The sequence below is a fragment of the Bos mutus genome, chromosome 25 (assembly GCF_027580195.1).
Source record: "Bos mutus isolate GX-2022 chromosome 25, NWIPB_WYAK_1.1, whole genome shotgun sequence".
In the NCBI taxonomy this organism is placed as follows: domain Eukaryota; kingdom Metazoa; phylum Chordata; class Mammalia; order Artiodactyla; family Bovidae; genus Bos; species Bos mutus.
Genome location: NC_091641.1, coordinates 18716350 through 18738343, shown reverse-complemented (window position 1 = coordinate 18738343; position 21994 = coordinate 18716350). Strand labels below are relative to the sequence as shown.

At 46.0% G+C, this 21994-nt stretch overlaps 1 protein-coding gene across 1 annotated transcript in view; it reads left to right on the top strand.

Moving 5' to 3' along the window:
• The first annotated feature begins 238 nt into the window (after positions 1–238).
• The window catches only part of HS3ST4 (heparan sulfate-glucosamine 3-sulfotransferase 4), a 504558-nt gene continuing 482802 nt past the window's right edge, over positions 239–21994 (top strand). The window contains 2 exon segments of the mRNA XM_005889365.3: positions 239–685; positions 688–1159. Coding sequence (XP_005889427.2) covers positions 445–685; positions 688–1159 — 713 coding nt within the window. The 5' untranslated portion in view covers positions 239–444.

The window sequence follows — 21994 nt, the reverse complement described above, 5'->3', positions numbered from 1 at the left end:
CCCCCTCCGCGTCTCTCCGCTCTCCCGGCAGAAAGTTAGCAGCGGGGAAGGAACTCGGGGCTGCCACAGCGCGCGGCGGCGGCGGCAGAAGCTGGAGCGGGAGCCGCGGCGGAGCCGGGGAAGCGGGGGCGCTGCAGACGGAGCAGGTGCAGCCGGCGGGTCCGCGCGCCCCCCTCGGTCCCCTTGCCAGAGACTGAGGGGGGTGGTGGGGGGCCCCCCGGACGCCGCGAGGAGAGCGGGGAGGGGGGGCCATGCGGCCGGGCTCCCCCCCGGCGCAGCGGGACAGCGGCCAGGGCCGGGGGCGCAGCGGCGTCGCTTCATGCAGCCGGAGCGGCTGGGCAGCGGCGGCGGCGGCGGCGGCGGCGGCGGGGGCGGCGGCTGAAACCATGTCCGGGCAGCGCCGGGGGCCGCCGCCGCCGCCGCCGCCGCGAGCCGGGAGCCGCGATGGCCCCGTGGCCCGCACCTCCTCCGCCTCCGCCTCCGCCTCCGTCTCTCGCCGCGCCGCCGCCGCCCGGCGTCTCGGCTAAGGGCCCGCCGGCGCGCAAGCTGCTTTTCATGTGCACCTTGTCCCTGTCCGTCACCTACCTGTGCTACAGCCTCCTGGGCGGCTCGGGCTCCCTGCAATTCCCCCTGGCGCTGCAGGAGCCGCCGGGCGCCGCCGAGCCCCCGCCACCCTCGCTGCCGCCTCCCCCGTGCGCCTCGGCGCCCCCTCGCAGCCGCCCGCGCCGCCGCCGCCGCCGCCGGACAACGCGAGCCGCGGGGAGCCGCCCGAGCCCCCCAGGCAGCCCGCCGCCCCCGGGGCCGACGGCTGGGGACTGGCGAGCGGCAGCGGGGGCGCCCGGGACGCCTGGCTCCGGACCCCGCTGACCCCCGGCGAGATGGTCACGGCGCAGAGCGCGCTGGTGGAGAGGGAAGCGCCGGAGTCCAGCACCACGGACGAGGAGCTCGCAGGCCGGAGGGCGGCCAACGGGAGCGGCAACGCCGCCAGCACCCCCGACTACGGCGAGAAGAAGCTGCCCCAGGCGCTGATCATCGGGGTCAAGAAAGGAGGGACCCGCGCGCTGCTGGAGGCAATCCGAGTGCACCCGGACGTGCGGGCGGTGGGCGTAGAGCCGCACTTCTTCGACAGGAACTACGAGAAGGGGCTGGAGTGGTACAGGTAGGACCCCGGGCTCGGCGGATGGGATGGGCGCGTGGGGACAGACCCACGCGGGAAACAGCCGCTCCCCCTGCCCTTGGGGATCCGGGCAGCGTTCCGAGAGCCGTGAGCCCCCGAGGGCTCTGCGCATCCTGGCGGGGCAGCCTGGGGGGAACGGCGGGCAGGGCTGGAGGTTCGCTAGGGATCACTTTATTCCAGGGCGAGGAGAGAGGGGTCCCTTTGCTCTGCCTGCCTCAGACTCCTCGTCCAGGGAGCTGTTTTCTGAATCTGCCTAGTTCCGAGTCTGGGAATCCCCAGCCCTCGTGTCCGCGGGGTGTTTCCTAAGCCAGGCTCTTGCGGGGCGGTGCGCTTCTGTGTTGGGGACGCCGAGGAATGGAGCTGGACAAGCCGGATTGACTAAAGGGCTTTGGGATTTCCTGGAATCTCTCAAGATCGCCCTCAAACGCATTTTCGTGGCTGGAATCCAACTTCAGTGTTTTCAGTTTAGAGCAGAATGAACCGGGAACAGTTAACAAGATGATGCTGGGAGTTTGGGCTTTCTCGTAAAGACTAAGGATGCCCCCCACCTCCAGAACTTTCCGTCCCTCTTGGGCTGCTTGAACCCCGGGTTAATTTTGCATCAGGAGCATCTGTGTCTACATGACAGTTGATGCCCTAGGAGTTTTCATGCCCTGCACCTTTGCCCTTTCTAACCCGTGCCTCATTGCAACAGATTGGAGCTTGTGTCTAGTGAGTTGTTTGTTCATCTCCCTCCTTTCCCACCCTCTGCCAGCAGCGAGGGAAGGGAGAAGTAGTAAGTTAAGTGCAGGTAAAATAAATTAATCGACCAGCGTTCTCCCCTGCCCTTCCCTCTTTCCTTTTCTTTTTTTTTTCTTAATGACTCTGGAAAACAGATCTGGATGGCTGGCTGCATCTCGGTTGCATCTCAGTAATTAATTGCAATTGTCAACCAGAAACACAGGCTTTGTCAGCTAAGTGATGTTATCATCTTAACAGAGCCAATAGGTAAAATAAGGATTGTTTCCTGACAGGTCGCCTTCTTGTAGAAGAGATGTGCTTTTTAAGTTTAAATTACAGGCTGGGGAAGTTTTAGAAATAACTTTGGAAATATATAATGTGTGTATTGTGATTGATTTCTTCCCCTTTTAAAAATATGCCTTATGCTTTCAAAGCTTGAGAGAAGTACACTTAGGCATAAACATTCCAGCACATTAAACTGAAACAGCAAATGTGTCTGTTCATGTCTTGTCTGTTTCAACAGAGAGAACTAATTGCAATGTTTTAGGAGGCTTCAAACAGTCCCTTTCTATCAAAACATAAAACAGCAAATGCCTAATTTAACTGGAAAATCAGTATTTATAACATCACAAGCCATGGCTTCCAGTTTGCAATTATAATTAAAAAGGTGTTAGGATGATTAATGCAACAACAGCAAAATAAAAAAAAGGGGTATGATGTCTGGGAAGGTTTCAGTTGTTAAATTGTTGGTTGTAGGAATGTTCAGGTTTCTGCTGTGGGGTAACGGTGGCTCTAAGGGGGTAACCATGGCTTTTTCCAATTCTAATTTTAGAGCTATATATCTTGTGAGAAGTGTCAAATGCCCTTTGGGGGAGAGGGAGGAATAAAGATCAAATCTTTCCAACATGTGTTTCAGTTGCTCTGTGGCAGCTGGAAATGGAAAAGGAGGTGTTTTATTCAGATGACTTAAAATAAAGTTGATGAATGGTGTAATGTGGACTGCATGTCACGAGGTCCCATTGTAGGGTCGGGAGCATTCTCTGAATGAAAAGATAGATGATGCTGACAGATGCCACATTCTTTTACACTGCAGCTGGGAAAAGGAGGTGTGTAAATTGCCTCACTCATAGGACATGGCTGTTGAAGATCTTATTCCAACATGTGGTACCCTCAGCCATCACGGGTGGTATTTGGGACTCCGCATCCCATAGGACTAAGAGATGCAAATGGAACTAGATTCACCCGATCCTCACTTAAGAGGACCATGTGCTATCTCTGTATCTTCCATCTGCTGCCCCAGCATCACACCCAGGGTAAGTCCTTATTACACTTAGTGAAGCTGATGGCAGTTACTGCAGGAGAATCTTATCTAACATCGAGGCGTCGTTTTCCACCCAAATCTGGATGTTGAGAAGACTCCCAGAAACCTTTCAGATCCTAGGATAGCTCTCCAGCCTTAACAGATTCAGCCTTGCTTTTTGAGGGCATTTTAGGGATTTCTGTTGACTCCATCCCTTTAGCTCCCCTCTCTCTTCATGGGTTTCCCAGGTGGCTCAGTGGTAAAGAATCCACCTGGCAATGTGGGAGATGTGGGTTCCGTCCCTGAGTTGGGAAGATCTCTTGGAGGAGGAAATGGTAACTCACTCCAGTATTCTTGCCTGCAAAATTCCATGGACAGCGGAGCCTGGCAGGCTACAGTCCATGGGGTTGCAAAGAGTTGGACACAGCTGAGTACACACTCACACTCACTCTCTCTCCCTCCCATATGCGAAGAGGGGATGGCATCCTCACCATATTGTAGAAGGGAAGCAGTGGCATTGATTCAAACCAGTAACAGAAACCCTTCTTCCTGGTTCCAGTCTTTTAAATGGTGGCATCTCTACTTAAATGGTTATAGTACCTCCCCGTTAAATGGCTATAGTATGGTATGTGTTTTATCTGAAATCTTACTCTACTGTTTGCCTGAATGGAGATTCACAGGTTAATTAAAGGTTTTGATCCCCTTTTCCCATTATTTGTTTTCCTGTTCTTTTCAATGTGCTTCCTAGTAGCCTACTGATTCTGCAAGTGATTCCGGTGGTTGTGATGTCAGCGAGAGGGAGAGCAAGAAGAAACTGGGGCTGCTCTCGGCAGAGCTGGCGAGAGTTTTGTCGCATTTAACTAAGCAGCCCGGGTTTTATTTCCTCCGTGTCACTCCAGTTATGTCTAAATCCGGGTTTTGCTTTCGCCTATGCTGTGGATCTACTGTGATTTAAAAACACGTTTGAGATTAGAACGTGTGCATCAGATTTGCAGGGCAAGATAGGCTGATGGATTAGGATGTGTGTTAAAGCTATGGAACAGCAAGCCTCACTTGGTGGATTGACACAGGCCAGTGATTAATAAATGGGGGTAGATCAAACACCCCCTCCCCCGAAAGTAAAAGGACAAAGCTACGATATGCTTTTCAATAGGAGCTGATACATACTGTCTGGGCAGACACCTTACAGTCCTCTAAGGGGTGGGGCCTTGTGGCAAGCCAAGTGGCTGCCATTGCAGAACTCATCAAAGTGAATGCGATGACATGAGCCGTGGTCTATCTTGTAGATCACAGACTGTCCAGTGACTGACTTCTTGGCTTTGAAAGCCTCTCAGCTGTAGGGCAATGGGAAGTGACCCTCCATGGGGTCAAGATGTCTCCACTGTCAGCAGTTATGATACACGTCCTGTTGGCTGGAGGGAAATAGCCTGGGGAAGCAGGTTCAGTAGTTTTGCTTGTGCTACTGAGAGGAGCGTAGTCCACAGCATCGTTCAGATGAGGTGTTTAGAGAGAGAAGGAAGGACGGCTGTGTAAGGCACTGGCGTGAATTGAACATGTGTTATCATGGCAGTTCACGCTTTATAGACGTGTAATCACATCTAGGTGGCATGATGAGACTGTGAGCAAATGAGCAGCCTTTCTGCTTTACAGTTGGCCCTCAGATGGAAAAACAATTTGCTCGAGGTTGCTTAGCCGTTCAGGGGTTGAGCTGAGATTTGAAGCTGCAGTTGTCCAAAGGCTGGTAGGTAGAGTGCTAGCAAAATCTTTTCCTTCCTTCCTTCTTTCATTCATTTAATGATACTTACAATGATACATTTAATGATACAGACATTTAATAATACTTACCCTGTTTCCAATACTGTTTTAGGTGTTGGGGATACAAGGGTGAACAAGACAGATGAAGCACCTCTTCTCCTGGAACTGACATTTTAGTGGGGGTGGGAGTGGGGAAAGGGGAGACAGCAAACGAACAGGTCTTTCTGCTTACTCTTTTAATGTGGCTACTGGAAAATTTGAAATTACATGTGTGCCTCCTGCTGTATTTATTTCCATCCTGTAGAGCAGCGCTGTTTAAACTTTAAATGCACACAAATCACCTGGGGGTATTGTTAACATGCAGGTTCTGATTCCATAGGTTAGTGGAGGGACCTGAGAGTGTGAATTTCAAATTTCCAAAGTGATACTGATTCTGCGGATTTCTGGACCTCTCTTTGAGTAGCAGGGGCATAGAAAGTAATGAGCGTGCGTGTGTGTGTGTGTGTGTGTGTGTGTGTGTACGTGTTATCAATGATGAGGGAAAAACTCTCTGGAGGTCGTATAAGTATCGTGAATGAGTAAGATCCTCCCATGTGAAGACCTGAGTGGAGAGGTTGCCAAGCAGAGGGAAGAGCAAGTGCAAAGGCCCTGAGGTAGAAACAAACCTCATGGCTTCTCAAAGTATTCTTTTCAAAGCATTCTACAGTGTTTGTAACTGAGTAAAACTGGGTTCAATACTCGGCTTTGCAACTTACTAGTTGAATGATCTGGGTTGGATAACTGACTTAAATATCACTCAGCTTCAGTTTACCTGAGAGTAATTCCTTCCTTGCAGGGTTGTTGGGAGGAATAAGTGAAATAATAAAAGTGAATATATATTCTAAAACAATGAATATCCCTTCACAGCTGCCATAACATTAACTGGAGGCTTTTATTGGGGATGTTTTTGGGAAAAGACTAATAATGATGGGCTTTGCAGTCTACATCTGCTTAACCTTTTAAATCAAGGGTCACTCATCAGATGCCTTCAGGGCTCGTGTGGGTAATACACTGGAGTGAAATAGACTAGGTGGGGAGAAACTGGGCCACAGACGCTCTGTCCAAAAGGGCAGCCGCTGTTCTGTTCCAGCCATGCCTTTTCCGTTTGCAAATGTGGCATCAGGGGAACTCTGTCTTCCACTTGGGAAGAGAAACTGGAAATCTGGGTTTTGATGGAAGTGGCCTGGTTTTTAACGTTGGCAGCAGATTGAGATTTCTTAAAAGTGCCATGTGGGCCAGCACTGTGGGACAAGCAAAACACATCTGTGGGCTGGTTACAGCCAGCTGGCTACTGGTTAGTGACCTTTGGTTTAAACTCATTTCTGAAAGTAACTGGCATACCAGTACCCTCTGCAGTTGCCAGAATTGTGGCTTAAGTGCGCTCTTTCAATTTAGATGTTTTCCCCCTTAACCAATTTTGCAACAGCATGAGGGAAGTCTCTCAGATATATTGTAACAACAACAACAAAGGAAGCTGGATATAAACAGGAGCCTGAAGCAGAAAAAGACAATTACAAATAAATTTCCCTTTTGTTCCCAGCAAACATTTTCTTGAGGGCGGGAAAATTCTCAGTTGTTCACTGCTTAATCAGGAGTGCCTGTATTTGATCCATGTGATCAGTTGCACCAGTAAAACAGATTCTGGTCCTGTGAACAGAGTCCTGTGAAGAGTAAGAGTTAGACTTAAGACTAACTCTTAAGTAAAGACTTAAGAGTTAGAAAAATTGGGTTCTAGGTCCTTCTTTGCCACACACTTATTTTATTGGATATCAGTTTTCTTAATAGCTTCTTCCTTTCTCCTTCTTTTCTTCCTCCCTCTCCTTTCTTCCTTCCTTCTCTGTTGTTTACATGATGCATGCATGCTCAGTTGCGTCCGACTCTTTGTGACCCCCATGGATTGTAGCCCACCAGGCTCTTCTGTTCATAGTATTTCCCAGTAAAGAATTCCAGAGTAGGTTTCCATTTCCTTCTCCAGAGGATCTTCCCGACCCAGGGATTGAACCCACCTCTCCTGTGTCTCCTGCATTGGCAGGTAGATTCTTTACCACTGAGCCACCAGAGAAGCCCACTTACATGATGAGACTTTATAATCTCCATAAGGTCCATTCAGTCACTAACATATTTTGGTTCTAGAGCAAACTTGTATTGGACTCTTTGGAGGAAAGAAGCTAGTCGGCTAGAAGCAATGTACTTTAGAATGTGTATTTGTATCTCTGAACCGGTCATACAGCATCCTCACTGTAAGACCTTGGATGAATTAATATCACCAAGCCTCAATGTCTTCATCTGCAGAATGGGCTCAATAGTATTTCCTTCCAAGGGAATGATGTGAGAATGAAATGAAATGACATTCAAAGTGCCCTACACAGGTTATGACATATTTTCCTTTCCCCTTCTTTCCGCTCTCTCTCCCATTTTCCTTCCTCTTTTTGCTTTTCTTCTTCATTTTCCTTCCATTCCTTCCTTTTATCCTTCCCTTTAGGGCCCAGAAGGCCCTAAAGAGATGCTGTAATGCATTTTTCATTTGAACATAGCCTTTTATTTCAAGATTATGTCTGAATGAGGGATTTCCAACCCTGAAGCATCTCTTAAGTAGCTCTCCAGAGAATAATCAAAACCAGATTCCAGAATTTAGTCTGTTGTAACTTGAGCTGAAGGAGAAGAGTCTGATTTCAGGAGGCAAGTGAAGCCAAAATTCTCCCATAAAGGAGATGGGACAGGGAGCTGGTGAGGCTCTCTGGGTTGGCCCGCTGACATTTTTATCTATGATAGAAATGGATGCCACTTGCCCCGATAGGTACAGAGGAGTTTAGGATGCCAAGGCCATGTTTGTCTTTAGTTTTTCAGCAGAGTTGAAAGCTTTTGAGAATGCAGGATGGTTCAGACAGACCCCGCAGAACTCCCTGTCTTGAGATTTGGCAGTTTTCACTAGGGAGTTCTCCAGCCATCACGTCATGATTTATTTATTTTTATTTTTGTAAATCATACCAGTCATTTTTACTTTTAAATTGAGTCAGGAGAGAAGCTGTGAGACTTCAGGTGAATGAGGGATTGCTAGGGTTGTACAGTAGAAAGTTTTAAAGGTTTTGGTTTTGCATAATGGATGGTATCTCTGGAACTGATGGAACCATCACCCTGTTAAAGTAATTTCTTGATTCTATTGGTTTCTGCGGTTAACAAGCTCTTCTATAACTGTCTTGGGAATTTCAATCTGAAATTATAATTCACGGAGGGAGCCCTTCTGCCTATCTTGCCATTAATTAAAAGCAGGAGGTTGATTTTTAACACACGCTAGTTAGGATCGCTTTCCTTTAAAACACTTTTTTACTTTCAACCTTTATTTAAGAATGTATAAAGCACAAATGCAGGAAAACAAATCAGCACATGCATTAGGCCTTATTTTTTTGGTTATAAGTGGTAGAAATTGAGCTTAAACTATTGTAAATCAAGAAAGGTAATTATTGATTTATTCCTTAGAAAGTCTAAGGGGTAATGGCTTCAGGAAGAGTTGAATCCAGGTCTCTGTTTCTTTCTGGTCTTTTCTGCTGTACCTGCTTCGTTCTCAGGTTATCTCACTACACCTTAAGCAAGACAGTAAGCAGCAACCCTAGACAAGCAATTTTTGGTTTATCAATTCTTTCGGAAAACTTTTTTTCTTAAGGGTTTCTGTAAGAAATTGCTGGAGATGCTGTTGACCCAGATTGGATCATGTACCCATTCCTAAACAATCTGTGTGGTGCTCTCTTCAGGCCTGGGGGATGTAGCCACCCCTTTGGCTTGGGGTGGTGATGAGAGTAGGGAAGGAGGCTTATTCCCATTGCAACCATAGGGAAGAGTTTCCCCATAAAGAATGAGATATTCAAGGATTCTATTGATAAAAGAATTAGGGACCACTGTGAAGAAAGCTGAGCGCCGAAGAATTGATGCTTTTGAACTGTGGTGTTGGAGAAGACTCTTGAGAGTCCCTTGGACTGCAAGGAGATCCCACCAGTCCATTCTGAAGGAGATCAGCCCTGGGATTTCTTGGAAAGGAATGATGCTAAAGCTGAAACTCCAGTACTTTGGCCACCTCATGCGAAGAGTTGACTCATTGGAAAAGACTCTGATGCTGGGAGAGATTGGGGGCAAGAGGAGAAGGGGACGACAGAGGATGAGATGGCTGGATGGCATCACTGACTCGATGGATGTGAGTCTGAGTGAACTCTGGGAGTTGGTGATGGACAGGGAGGCCTGGTGTGCTGTGATTCATGGGGTCGCAAAGAGTCGGACACGACTGAGTGACTGAACTGTACTAACACCACATATACAGTAAACATCTGAAGATCCACTCTGGGAAAGGTGTATGATCTCTCCCACTTTTTTAGGTCAGAAAGAGGTACAAGTGTTTAGTTTGAGGAGGTTGAGTGTACTTGTTAGTTCAGTTATTTATTCATTAAACATGTATTAAATGTCAGCTATGTGTCAGACATAAATCATTCATAGCCAGTGATCTGAAAGAACTCAAGTGGAGAAATGGACAATTAAGCGATTACATTACAAGGTAAAGTCCTGACAAAGTGCCATTTATTCTAGGAGTGGAAGGATGGTTTGATCTTGGGAAACCTAAAAAATTGTGTGGTTTATTCTTCATACTTTTCACTTAGAGAAAAATCTTATTTATTTTGTGGATACTAAACAGTCTGGTAAAGCTAAGTGTTTATTCCTGATTTTTAGAACATTTGCTGATAAAATCAGATCATACCCAAAGCCAGCATCGTATTTAATGGTGTAACACTAGAAATATCACCGTTAAATCCAGAACAAGACCAGAATGCCCATTATCATCATTGCTATTTACCATTGCTCAGGAATAAATAGATAATCCAGTGAGGTGAAAAAGAATAAGAATGGAGAAGATAGAATTATCACCTGTTGCTAGTAGTTTAACCTCTTTTTGGAAGACCTAAGATAAGCAATCCCCACTCCCATGCGTAAAACTATTAGAAATAATAATGAAATTCTTTAAGGTGACTGGTAAGGAAATTACTATGCAAAATCTATAGTTTTCCTATATGTCCATGCCAAGCATTTTGAAAATATAATGAGAGAAAATATCCTATTTATAGAACCAAGCAAAGAGACAAAATAACGAGGAATAAATTTAGCAAAACTTGCAAAGGACTTGCAAGAACAAAATTTTAATACTTTAGGGAGGGGTGTCAGAGAAGAAAACAGTGACTAGAAGGAGTCCTCTTTCTCTGGGACAGCACTTCTTCCTTTTCCTTCCCACCCACTTTTGATTGGCTATCTTTGCTACTAGAGGTGTGTCAGGTGTGTTTGAGAGTAGTCTGAAGATATTGTTTCTATGAACATAGCCAAAATGTCGTACTTCAAAGACAAGATTCCCTTACTTTCTACCTTTTATTGAACTGAGGGGAGGATTGTAAGATAACTACTACTGTTCAGGTTCATAAACAGTGTTAGAATTCCTCATAGGGGGCTGGTACTGACTGCTTTATATCCCAGACTGAAGGGACTTCACTCGTGACTCAGTGGTAAAGAATCCAGCTGCCAATGCAAGAGACATGGTTTCTCATGTTGAGGTTTGACAGAAAACAGCAAAATTCTGTAAAGCAATTTTCCTTTGATAAAAAATAAATAAGTTAAAAAAAAAAAAAAGAGATCCCTAGATTGGGAACATCCCCTGGAGAAGGAAATGGCAACCCACTCCAGTATACTTTTTTGGGAAGTTCTATGGACAGAGGAGGTTGGTGGGATTGCAAAAATTGGATACAACTTAGTGATTAAACCACAGCAAGAATCATTCCTAGTGTAGATTAACTGTTGAATTGATGTAAATCAGTGAGTTTAGGTGCACTCCTGTTGTTACAAAGCAGCACCAAAAAATGAATCACAGACAAGTGATGGTTATTTAATGAAACGGAGAGGTGACGATTTAAGCGTTGGACCTGAAAGAATCATAGTAGCAATATGTAAGAATGCCAGTGGTGGACACATGTTGTGGGTGCCAGGCTCTGCCCCAAGCCATGGTTTCAATCATTCCAAGAACCTGGTGAGACAGCTACTGGGATCAGTCACGTTGTACAGGTCAGGAAACCAAGGCACAGAGAAGTCAAGGAACTTGGTCAAGATGTGCAGTTGGGATTCAGACCTAGGTGTTTGGCTCCAAACACACAGCATTTCTTTTCATTTGTCCCCAAGCTGTCTTCCACTGGAAGGGTGGTCTTCCAGCTTCCTGGGAGTGAACAGTAAATGCTGGTATTTCTGTGCTGGAAGCTTTTGGTTTCCCATATGTGCATGGCCTGCCTACTGGACAGGCTGACTGTGGGGTTTTGCCCCCAAAACGGACTGTGGAAATGTCTCCTTTTCTCTTCTGGGACCAAGTTCATTCTCACTTCAGGGCATTTTATTTTTAAAATTTTTTTAAATGTAATTATTTTGACTGTGCCAAGTCTTCGATGGTTTGAGGACTGTTTTTCTTTAGCTGTGGCAAGCAGGGGCTACTCTCTAGTTGAGTGCATGGGCTTCTCGTGGCGGTGGCATCTCTTGTTTCGAAGCACCAACTCTAGGGCCCCCAGGCTTCAGGAGTTGAGGCTCGAGGGCTCAAGAGCACAGGCTCAATAGTTGTGGTGCCTGGGCTTAGTTGCTCCATGACATGAGGGATCTTCACGGATCAGGGATCAAACCCGTATCTTCCACATTGGCAAGCGGATTCTTTACTACTGAGCCCCCAGGGAAGCTCCAGGACATTTTAATTCTCTCTTTCCTCTTCTGGGAATTCTCTGCCCCCCACTGCCCTCCCCCCCCCCGCCCCAATCCCACTACTACAATGCAGGTATCTGGTTATCTGTCCTTCAGATCTTGGCTCACATTTCAGATTCCCCCAAAGACCTCTCCACACTACCTAATTTAAAGACCTTTTTCCACTTCTGAGCTTGTTCCACTGTTCTATTTTCTTCAGAGGATGTATTACTCTCCCAAATCATCCTAATGACTTCACTCTCCCTCCCAGAAGATCAAGTGCATGGGAGCAGGGTCTTGTCCCACCTGATTTCGCCAGGGTACTGAGCCAGAAGCAGTACTTGGCACAGGTAGGCACTTCATGACGGTGGCGTATTCATCACTAATTCTGAATCAGTGACAGTTTATTGAATGAAAGGGGTACCTTCTCTGTGCCATTTTCTTACAAAACTCCAGGCTTCTGCAAAGAAATCACACACTCACACTCCTTGGGAACTCTGGCTAAGAATTGTTTTCAGTTCTTTCAAGTACTATTTTTGCAAGACTATTTTGGGTACAAGAAAGAGAAACCCACTCAAACAAGCTGTGTGGGCTAGACAGTCTCCCCAAAAGGTCCTGCCGGCACACCACGTTACCTGATTTATCCTTCACGGCAGCTTCATGAAGTAGGTACCGTCTTATCCCAGTGTTACAAAATCAAGAGAATGAGACTTCAGTAGGGCAGTGACAGTCACGGGGTCACACCGCAGGCCTTCCCAAGCCATGGTTAACAGGTGGCCTTTGGTTCCTGGCCTTTGTTGCTATAGTTGCCAAAGTTTTAGGAGAGCCTGGATTATTCCTGATAGGCTGTTATGCTCAGGAGTAGTTGGTATTATCTTTCTCTAAATGCATGATCAAAATGACATCGTTGCCATTTAATCAAACAGTGAAGTGGAGGCTGTGTTCGATTTGTTTCACACGATAGGTGTAAATCCACCCTTCTGCCTCCAGGTTAAGGCCTCAGCAAAGGGTTGGAGATTTGGAGCTGAGGACATGTGAGTCATTTCCTCGGTCTGAGTGCCTTTATCCTAGGGCCGCTTGCCTGTTTGGAGCTCTGTGATATTTAGGAAAGAAAGCTGAACCTAAAATCAGAAATTAAAGATTGGAGTCTGAGTGCTGTGTCTACCTTGCTTTGGGTGCCTAGAGAGTATTTAGCCTTTGAGCCTTTGTTTTCTCATCTCTAAAATGGGAACATCCGTTTCTGATAAGCCCTGAGTGATTTTGCAAGGGCAGAATCATGGTGATGTGCTTGCATCTGCTTTGTCCACCTCCTGTAGTTGTTGTTGATCCACACACATTTCCATGAACTCCCCCAGGTAATTGGTTTTCTGGAATGTTGCACTCCAGGGAGTCCCTGAAATACAGGACAGGCACTCTTATCATAAAGTTAGATTAAGAAGTTTAATTTACAGAAACTGTTATATACCATGGATATCAAACATTGTGAGGGCAGACTGCATGAAGATCCAGAGAATTCCTGGAGAACCTCTGTCTGCATAATTCTTTTACCTGACTCATGACCACTGAGGCATCTTTCTTTCACACTGAGAGAACATAAAAAGCCACAGAGCACATGTGCTTTTAAGGATTGCCCTGGAGTGGATGAGCTCCGGGAGTGACCAGGAGATTCTCTCGTTTTGCTCCCAAATGGCTTGTCATCCCTTCTTCCTATGCACCCTCTCTGCATTTACCAGGTAGGCATAGTAATGTCCCACCTTCTGGCTGCCTGACTAGCCTACTTTCTAAGCTGTGGAAGGCACGATAACACATCCTCCCAATAACTACATCCTGATCTCCAAAACCTGTGATCATGCTGCATCACATGGCAAAGAAGAATTAAGGTTGCAGATGGAATTATGGTTGCTCAACAGCTAAACCTGAGGGGGGAGATTATCCTGGATTATCTGGATGAGCCCCCATGTAATCACAGGAGTCCTTTCAAATGGATGAGGGGGCAGAAGAGAGAGATTTAGAGGGATGGCTGCGCAGGAGGGACTCAGCCCTCTGTTGCTGGCTTTGAAGATAGAAGGGGCCAGGAGCCAAGGAATTCAGGCCGCTTCCAGAAGCTACAACAAAGGCCAGGAAATGGGTTCTTCCTTGGAAGGTCCAGTAGGAATACAGCCCCCTTGACACTTTGATTGTAGCCCACGGAGACCCATTTTAGACTTCTGACTTCCAGTGCATGCCACCAATTAGTTTGGGGTCATTTGTTACAGCAGCAAAACACTCTTCCCAGAGCTCTCTAGAAGCCACCATCTTGTTCCTTTTCTTCCCTTTCCTTTTCCTCTTTTTCTGGAAAATATCACCTCTGAGGCTCTTGAGGTATCTTGCCAAACAGCAGCATAGACATCACCATTGGCAGTTTGCAGATGGTCACTGTACTAGTTGGGCCTCGCAGGTGATGCCATGGTAATGAATCTGCCTGCCAATGCAGGAGCTGCAGGTTCTGTCCCTGGGTTAGGAACATCCCCTGGAGAAGGAAATGGCAACTCACTCCAGTATTCTTGCCTGGAGAGTTCCACGGACAGAAGAGCCTGGCAGGCTACAGTCCAAGGGGTCACAAAGAGTCAGACACAGCCGAACATGCATACACACACTGTACTAGTTAGGGGAAGAACTGAACTGTTGCAGCAAAGAGATCCCAACCTGTAGTGGCTTTACATAAGATAGATGATTTTCCTCTGAAATTCAGTATTCAAATTGAATATTCAATATTCAAATTGAAATGTCAATATTCAGAGTTTGTAGCAATCAGTGCTGCCTGAGACCAGCCTCTCAGAAGGAACACAAGCTGAAAACTATGAGTTCAGGTGTGTGGGCGTGTATGTTTGAGTAGCAGCACCCCCTGGGTACTCCAGTCTGGACTGCTGGGGTTATCATGCTCAGGAAGACCAATCAGAGACTCAAGTTCCATTCTTTCCATCTTGTTGCTCTACCATCCCCTGGGGAGCTTGTTAGAAATGCAGAACCCCAGATTCCACCCCAGACTTTCTGAAGCAGAATTGACTATTTTTAAAAAGATTTGTTTATCTGTTTTTGGCCGTGCTGGGTCTTCATTACTGCCTGCAGCTTTCTCTAGGTGTGGTGAGTGGCTGGCTGTTCTTTGTTGTGGTGCTTGGGCTTCTCACTGCTGTGGCTTCTCTTTTTGCAGGGCTTGGGGCTCTAGGCACATGGGCTTCAGTAGTTGTAGCGCGTGGGTTCAGTAGTTGTGGCTCTCGGGCTCTAGAACTGGATCTCAGTAGTTGTTTCGCATGGGCTTAGTTCCTCCAAGGCATGTGGGATGCTCCTGGGTCAAGGATCAAACCCATGTCCCTTGCATCGCAAGATAGATTCTTACTCACTGGACCACCAGAGAAGCCCCAGAATTTACATTTTAAGAAGACACTTGGGGAATTATTTTGCACAAAGTTTGAAGAAGGTTGCTTTATAGTAAACCTGTTCAACTTTCAGCACTGTGGACATTTGGGATCAGGAAAGTCTTTGTGGTGGAGGGCTGTCCTATGCATTGTAGGATGTTTTGCAACCCCTCTGACTGCTGCCCATCCCAGCTGCCAGTAGTTAACTCCTCACCCCACCCCCCCACCATCTGAACAGCCAAAAATATCTCCAAACATTGCCTGGTGTCCCTGGGGAGCAAAATTGCCTGTGGTTGACTGAGAACCCCTGCCTTAAAGGATTTTTCTCCTAGGTTCAGAGCTGATACTCTACCCCATTTCAGTTCTGTTCAGTTCAGTCGCTCAGTCATGTCCGACTCTTTGCGACCCCATGAATCACAGCACACCAGGCCTCCCTGTCCATTACCAACTCCCGGAGCTCACTCAAACTCATGTCCATCGAGTCGGTGATGCCATCCAGCCATCTCATCCTCTGTCATCCCCTTCTCCTCCTGCCCCCAATCCCTCCCAGCATCAGGGTCTTTTCCAATGAGTCAACTCTTCGCATAAGATGGCCAAAGTATTGGAGTTTCAGCTTCAACATCGGTCCTTCCAATGAACACCCAGGACTGATCTCCTTTAGGATGGACTGGTTGAACCTCCTTGCAGTCCAAGGGGCTCTCAAGAGTCTTCTCCTTCCAGCAAATAGTCCGGCAAAGAGGGAAAAGTGCAGGCAGTAATTTCCTCTTTAGCAAGTGGAGTAAATGACAGTCATGACTTCTGCTCTTTCTCTTGGTGAGAATTCCACTACAGGACCACATCGAACTGCAGGGGATTCTAGGAACGATATGAATGTTTCTGTGTCCAAGAAGGAGGGGAGAATGAGTCTGGGGTCATCTGCTAAAGTATCTGCTAAAGTAACTAACACAAGGATGTGGTCATACTTCACCTCTTTTTATTATCTTCCATCCAGAAGGGAATCCAGTTGGAAGGACGAAAAATTGAGTGGACATAATGCTTTTTGCTGGGCTTCCTAGGTGGTGCTAGTGGTAAAGAACCTTCCCCCTCTGCCCCCCTCCAATGCAGGAGATGTAAGAGACATGGGTTCGATCCCTGAGTCGGGAGGATCCCCTGGAGGAGGAAATGGCAACCCACTCCAGGATTCTTGCCTGGAGAATCCCATAACAGAGGAGCCTGGCAGGCTGCAGTGCACAGAATAGCAGAGTCAGACACAACTGAAGCAACTTAGCACACATGGGGAACATAGAACTATTTTAGGAGGTCACAGGATATTTTAGAAGGACACATAAAATGTACCTGATTTTCTACTTCTATTAAGAATTTGATATTTTCTAAACATCAGTCTTAAGTTTTATTGCCATAAAAATGTACTTACTTATATTGATTTTTATATTAAAAATAATAATTTTCTTCTGTATTTGTAAAGACTATATTATTATGATAAATGTATTTGATCAGATGAAGATATATGTATGTACACACACCTGTGTTTGTATACATAGTTAGCTGTCTACCTATCTGTCTACATATCTGTCAGTCTGCCTTGGTACCACACACAGCTCTTGCCCAGTAGACTTCTAGCCTTGTTTCTGCTAACACTCTTTTTTATTTTTTAAATTAATTAATTTATTTTAATTGGAGGCTAATTACTTTACAATATCGTGGTAGTTTTTTGCCATACATTGACGTGAATCAGCCACGGGTGTACATATGTCCCCCTGTCCTAAACCCTCCTCCCACCTCCCTCCCCATCTCATCCCTCTGGGTCGTCCCAGTGCACTGGCTTTGAGTGCCCTGTTTCATGCATCAAACTTGGACTGGTCATCTGTTTCACATGTGGTAATATACACGTTTCAATGCTATTCTGTCAAATAATCCCACCCTTGCCTTCTTCCACAGAGTCTAAAAGGCTGTTCTTTATATCTGTGTCTCTTTTGCTGTCTTGCACATAGGGTCATCATTGCTGCTGCTAAGTCACTTCAGTCGTATCTGACTCTGTGTGACCCCGTAGACGGCAGCCCACCAGGCTCCCCCATCCCTGGGATTCTCCAGGCAAGAACACTGGAGTGGGTTGCCATTTCCTTCTCCAATGCATGAAAGTGAAAAGTGAAAGGGAAGTTGCTCAGTCATGTCCGACTCTTCAGGACCCCATGGACTGCAGCCCACCAGGCTCCTCTGTCCATGGGATTTGCCAGGCAAGAGGACTGGAGTGGGGTGCCATTGCCTTCTCCAAGGGTCATCATTACCATCTTTCTAAATTCCATATATATGTGTTAATATACTGTATTGGTAACACTGTTTTTTCAGATTAATTAGTTAATTTATTTTTGGCTCATGGGCTTTTCATTGCTGTGCACAGGCTTTCTCTAGCTGTGGCGAGCAGGGGCTCCTCTCTAGTTGTGATGTGTGGGCTTATTATTGTGGTGGTTTCTTTTGTTGCAGAGCCCGGGCTCTGGGGTGTGTGGGCCTCAGTATTATGCCTTTTGGACTTATTTGACCCTCAGCATGTGGGATCTTAGTTTTCTGACCAGGGATCGAACCTGTTTCCCCTGCATTGCAAAGTGGATTCTTAACCACTGGCCCACCAGGGAAGTCCCTCTGCTAATGCCCTTGACCTCTGTAGTCTGCTCTTCACATTGACTAGAGTAAGTGATGCTTTTAGGACATAAAGCAGACCACATCATTCTCCTACTTCATATTTTCCAATGGCTTTTTATCAACCGAAAAGAAAATTCTAAGTCCTGATCATGATTTATAAAGCCCTAAAGAACCTGATCCCTGCCCACCTCTTTACCTACAGTCAAGAGCCTTCTTGTCTTTGCTTCTTTGCCTGAATCATACTTATCTCCTCACTTTGTATGTGCTGCAAGAAGCCAAACGTTGCCTGTCATGGAGCCTTTGCATTTGTTGCCTCCTCCACTGTAATGCTTTTTCCTTAGATAACTGCATAGTTTACATTTGCCCTTCATTTGGGCCTCTGGTAAACTATCTCTCCTCAATATGACTGTATCTTGAACTACCTGTACTTACCAGGGCTTCCCTGGTAGCTTGGCTGATAAAGAATCTGCAATGCAGGAGACCCTGGTTCAGTTCCTGGGTTAGGAAGATCCCCTGGAGAAGGGGTAGGCTACCCACTTCAGTATTCTTGAGCTTCCCTGGTGGCTCAGCTGGTAAAGAATCTGCCTGCAATGTGGGAGACCTGGGTTCAGTCCCTGGGTTGGGAAGATACCCTGGAGAAGGGAATGGCTACCCACCTTGCTCTTCTGGCCTGGAGAGTTCCATGGACTATACAGTCCATGGAGTTGCAAAGAGTCAGACATGACTGAGCGAATTTCACTTTCACTTTTCACCTGGACTTACTTTGTGGACTCCTCGTGGTAAGAGCTCCAGCCATTGGAAAGTGCTGATAAACCACTGTCATCATTAATATTTTCTTAATTCCATAGTTATTTTGATCCTGCCCAGATTTCTGTTTTCTTGTTGTTGTTTAGTCGCTAAGTCGTGTCTGACTCTTCACGACCCCATGAATTGCAGTACAACCAGGCTTCCCTGTCCTTCACTATCTCCTGGGGTTTGCTCAAACTCATGTCCATTGAGTCTGGTTTCTTAATTTCTTGGTTTTTAATTCTGCCATCCTGGAGGGAAGATCTCGTTCTGATCAAAATGAGCATGACAAAAAAACAAAAAAACCCCCAAAAAACCAGGACGGTGCTGGGGTCCATTTAAAAGGTGTTTATGGAACTGTCAGCTATTCCTGCTATTTAAGTACCCCACCACTAGGTGGTGGTCATGTGACACAGACTGATCTCAAAGCAAGGCTTTTCTTGAGTTAAAACATGCGTGACTTCAGGTTGCTTCCAAAGTGGGCTAATCCCACGTATTTTGCCCCTGCAAAATAAGAGACTTTATAAAAGGCTTACATTCAGTAAACAATAAACAGGCAAAACAGATGTTTAGAGAATGTTTAAAACAAACAAACTCAAACACAGGTGGCTATCTTTTTTCTCTACCCACTTCTTAGCCAATTTTTAAGATTTGTTTTTGGATACAAAGAGTATATTGCCAGGTGGCATTTTTCTTTCCTTATTAGCGATGAATATCTGAATATGGACAAACAAAATAAACATACCATGTTTCCATAAATATTTAAGACATTTAATGTTATAAATTATTATAATAATGTATATGCCAGGTGTTAAATAGATTATTACCCATTTAGACTCTAAAAATTGCATGGTTATCTCAGCCAACAAAAACCCCATAACCTTACCCGGAACCACTGATTTTCTTATTTAGAATAAGAGTTTTATTTTCGGTACTCACTGGTTCTCATTCATGTATGAATTGCTGTGTGAGAGTCTTCTTTGAGTTTACCTTCAACTCTTGACATTGATGCTCCTAGATATCTTGGGATTATGTCTGTTTCTAGTCTCTTTTCCTTTCCTCCACGAGGAGGAAGAAGCTGTTCCCATCATAATATATTAGAGCATGTTTAAAGAAAATCTTTCCCAGTGGTTAGAAGTGTAGCTGTGGAACTCTGTTGGTTAGGGTTCTCCTGGTTATAATATGCATAAATTCCACATAGTATCTGAACCAAGCATGAACCAAAAAGGAATTTAACGGTTTATATGTTTGAGAAGTCCTGGGTGGGAATGGCCTAAAAAGGTGGAAGTGAAAGTGTTAGTAGCTTGCTGCTGCTGCTAAGTCGCTTCAGTCGTGTCCGACTCTGTGCGACCCCATAGACAGGAGCCCACCAGGCTCCCCTGTCCCTGGGATTCTCCAGGCAAGAACACTGGAGTGGGTTGCCATTTCCTTCTCCAATGCATGCAAGTGAAAAGTGAAAGTGAAGTCGCTCAGTCGTGTCCGACTCTTAGCGACCCCATGGACTGCAGCCCACCAGGCCCCTCCGTCCATGGGATTTTCCAGGCAAGAGTACTGGAGTGGGGTGCCATTGCTTTCTCCGTTAGTAGCTTAGTTGTGTCCAATTCTTTGTGACTCCATGGACTGTATCCTGCCAGGCTTCTCTGTCCATGGAATTCTCCAGGCCAGAATACTGGAAAGTGAAAGTGAAAGTTGCTCAGTTGTGGCCCACTCTTTGTGACCCCATGGACTGTAGCCCACTAGGCTCCTCTGTCCATGGGATTCTCCAGGCCAGAATACTGGAGTGGGTAGCCATTCCCTTCTCCAGGGGATCTTCCTGATCCAGGGATTGAACCTGAGTCTCCAGCATTGCAGGCAGATTCTTTATCATCTGAGCCACCAGGGAAGCCCGGGAACGGCCTAAGTCGGGCTTAAACAGTGTCAGCAAATCTGTCATTTTTGAATTTAAAAATGTTTCTTGACTGTGCTGTGTGGCATGTGGGATCTTAGTCCCCTGACCAGGGATCAAACCTGTACCCCCTGCAGTGGAAGCTCAGAGTCTTAACTGCTGGGGAAGTCCCAGCAGATGTCTCATTTTTGGATTCCACTGCCTCTGAGGTAGCTGGTTGCTTTCTGAAAATCTGTCCCTTGTGCATGGCAATGGGTGCCAGCCCAGTCTTCTCAGCCCAAATGCAGTAGGAAAATGCGCCATCTTTGTCCCAAAAGTGTCTGCTGATGCCTCATTCCCTCTTATGGGGTCGCACACAGACATCCTGCCACCAGCCCTTGTTGTCAGAGGGGGTGTGAGGCTTGAGGTACGTGCCTCTTTGGAGCAGAGGCGGGCTGCTTCTCCTGGGGGCACGGAGGATGAGATGCGGGCATTTTCCCAAAGCAGAACCAGGATACGGTTATCAAGGAAAGGAAATGGATGCTGGTGCCAAAACAACAGATGTCTGTTTCAAGATTCTTCTGCTCAGACATAATCTTTTGCCGAAGCACAACAGAATAAAACAGATACAGTGAGTGTTCCGCTGACTTGCGTGGGGTTGGGGGGCCTGGGTCCTCATCTGTGTCTTTCCACCAAGGTGGGCACAGTGTGACTCCAAAGCTCCCTCTGTGGCTCACTGCTTGAAGATTCCACTGCTCCTTTTAAAAATAATTTTTATTGGAATATAGTTGATTTGCAGTGTTTTAGTTTCAGGTGTACAGCAAAGTGAAGCAGTTATACATACACATATATCCACTTTATTTTAGATTTGTTTTCTGCATAGGCCATTACAGAGTATTGAGTAGAGTTGCCTAGGTTATACAGGGGATCCTTATGGGTTATCTGTGTTATCTTCTTTAACATAGAAAGAAAGGAAGGAAGGGAAGGGGAGAAGAGAGAGAGGGAGGGAAGGCAAGACAGGACACTTGTCGAGTGTTGGTACCTATGATGTGTGACAGCCTGAAAAAAACATCTCAAGAACCTGCTCCTCAGAAATCACTAATTATTTATTTAGAATATTTTCTATTTCCATCATTTCCTTAGCAACCTCTAGCAGCTGCCTGGGAAAATTTAAAGGGATTGTATATCTTACAAGAAAATTCTTCAAATAGCAAGTGAAATCGTTTCATCACATGAAGTCTTCCTGCCCAGATTCCCTTCAAGTCGAGAGGGAGAAATGATTTGGCATTTCATCAGCCTTCATGTAACAACTTGATAGCCCAGAATTTCTAGAACAACCCTGATTCTGTGTCATTTTTCCTCTTTGCAGTTAAGGTAAGGCCGGTGTTAGAGAATTAAGTGTGATTTAATTTTTTACGCTTTTGAAAGACTTATGAAAATAAACCTACATTTTAGGGAAAAACGTTTTTGGGTCAAATCTAGGGTCGTGGTGTTTTGTTTAAAAATAGGTACCTTGTGTATTGTCTGGGGTTTTTCATTAGCACAAAGTGATGTTTCCCCCTAAGGTCCATCCCCTATCC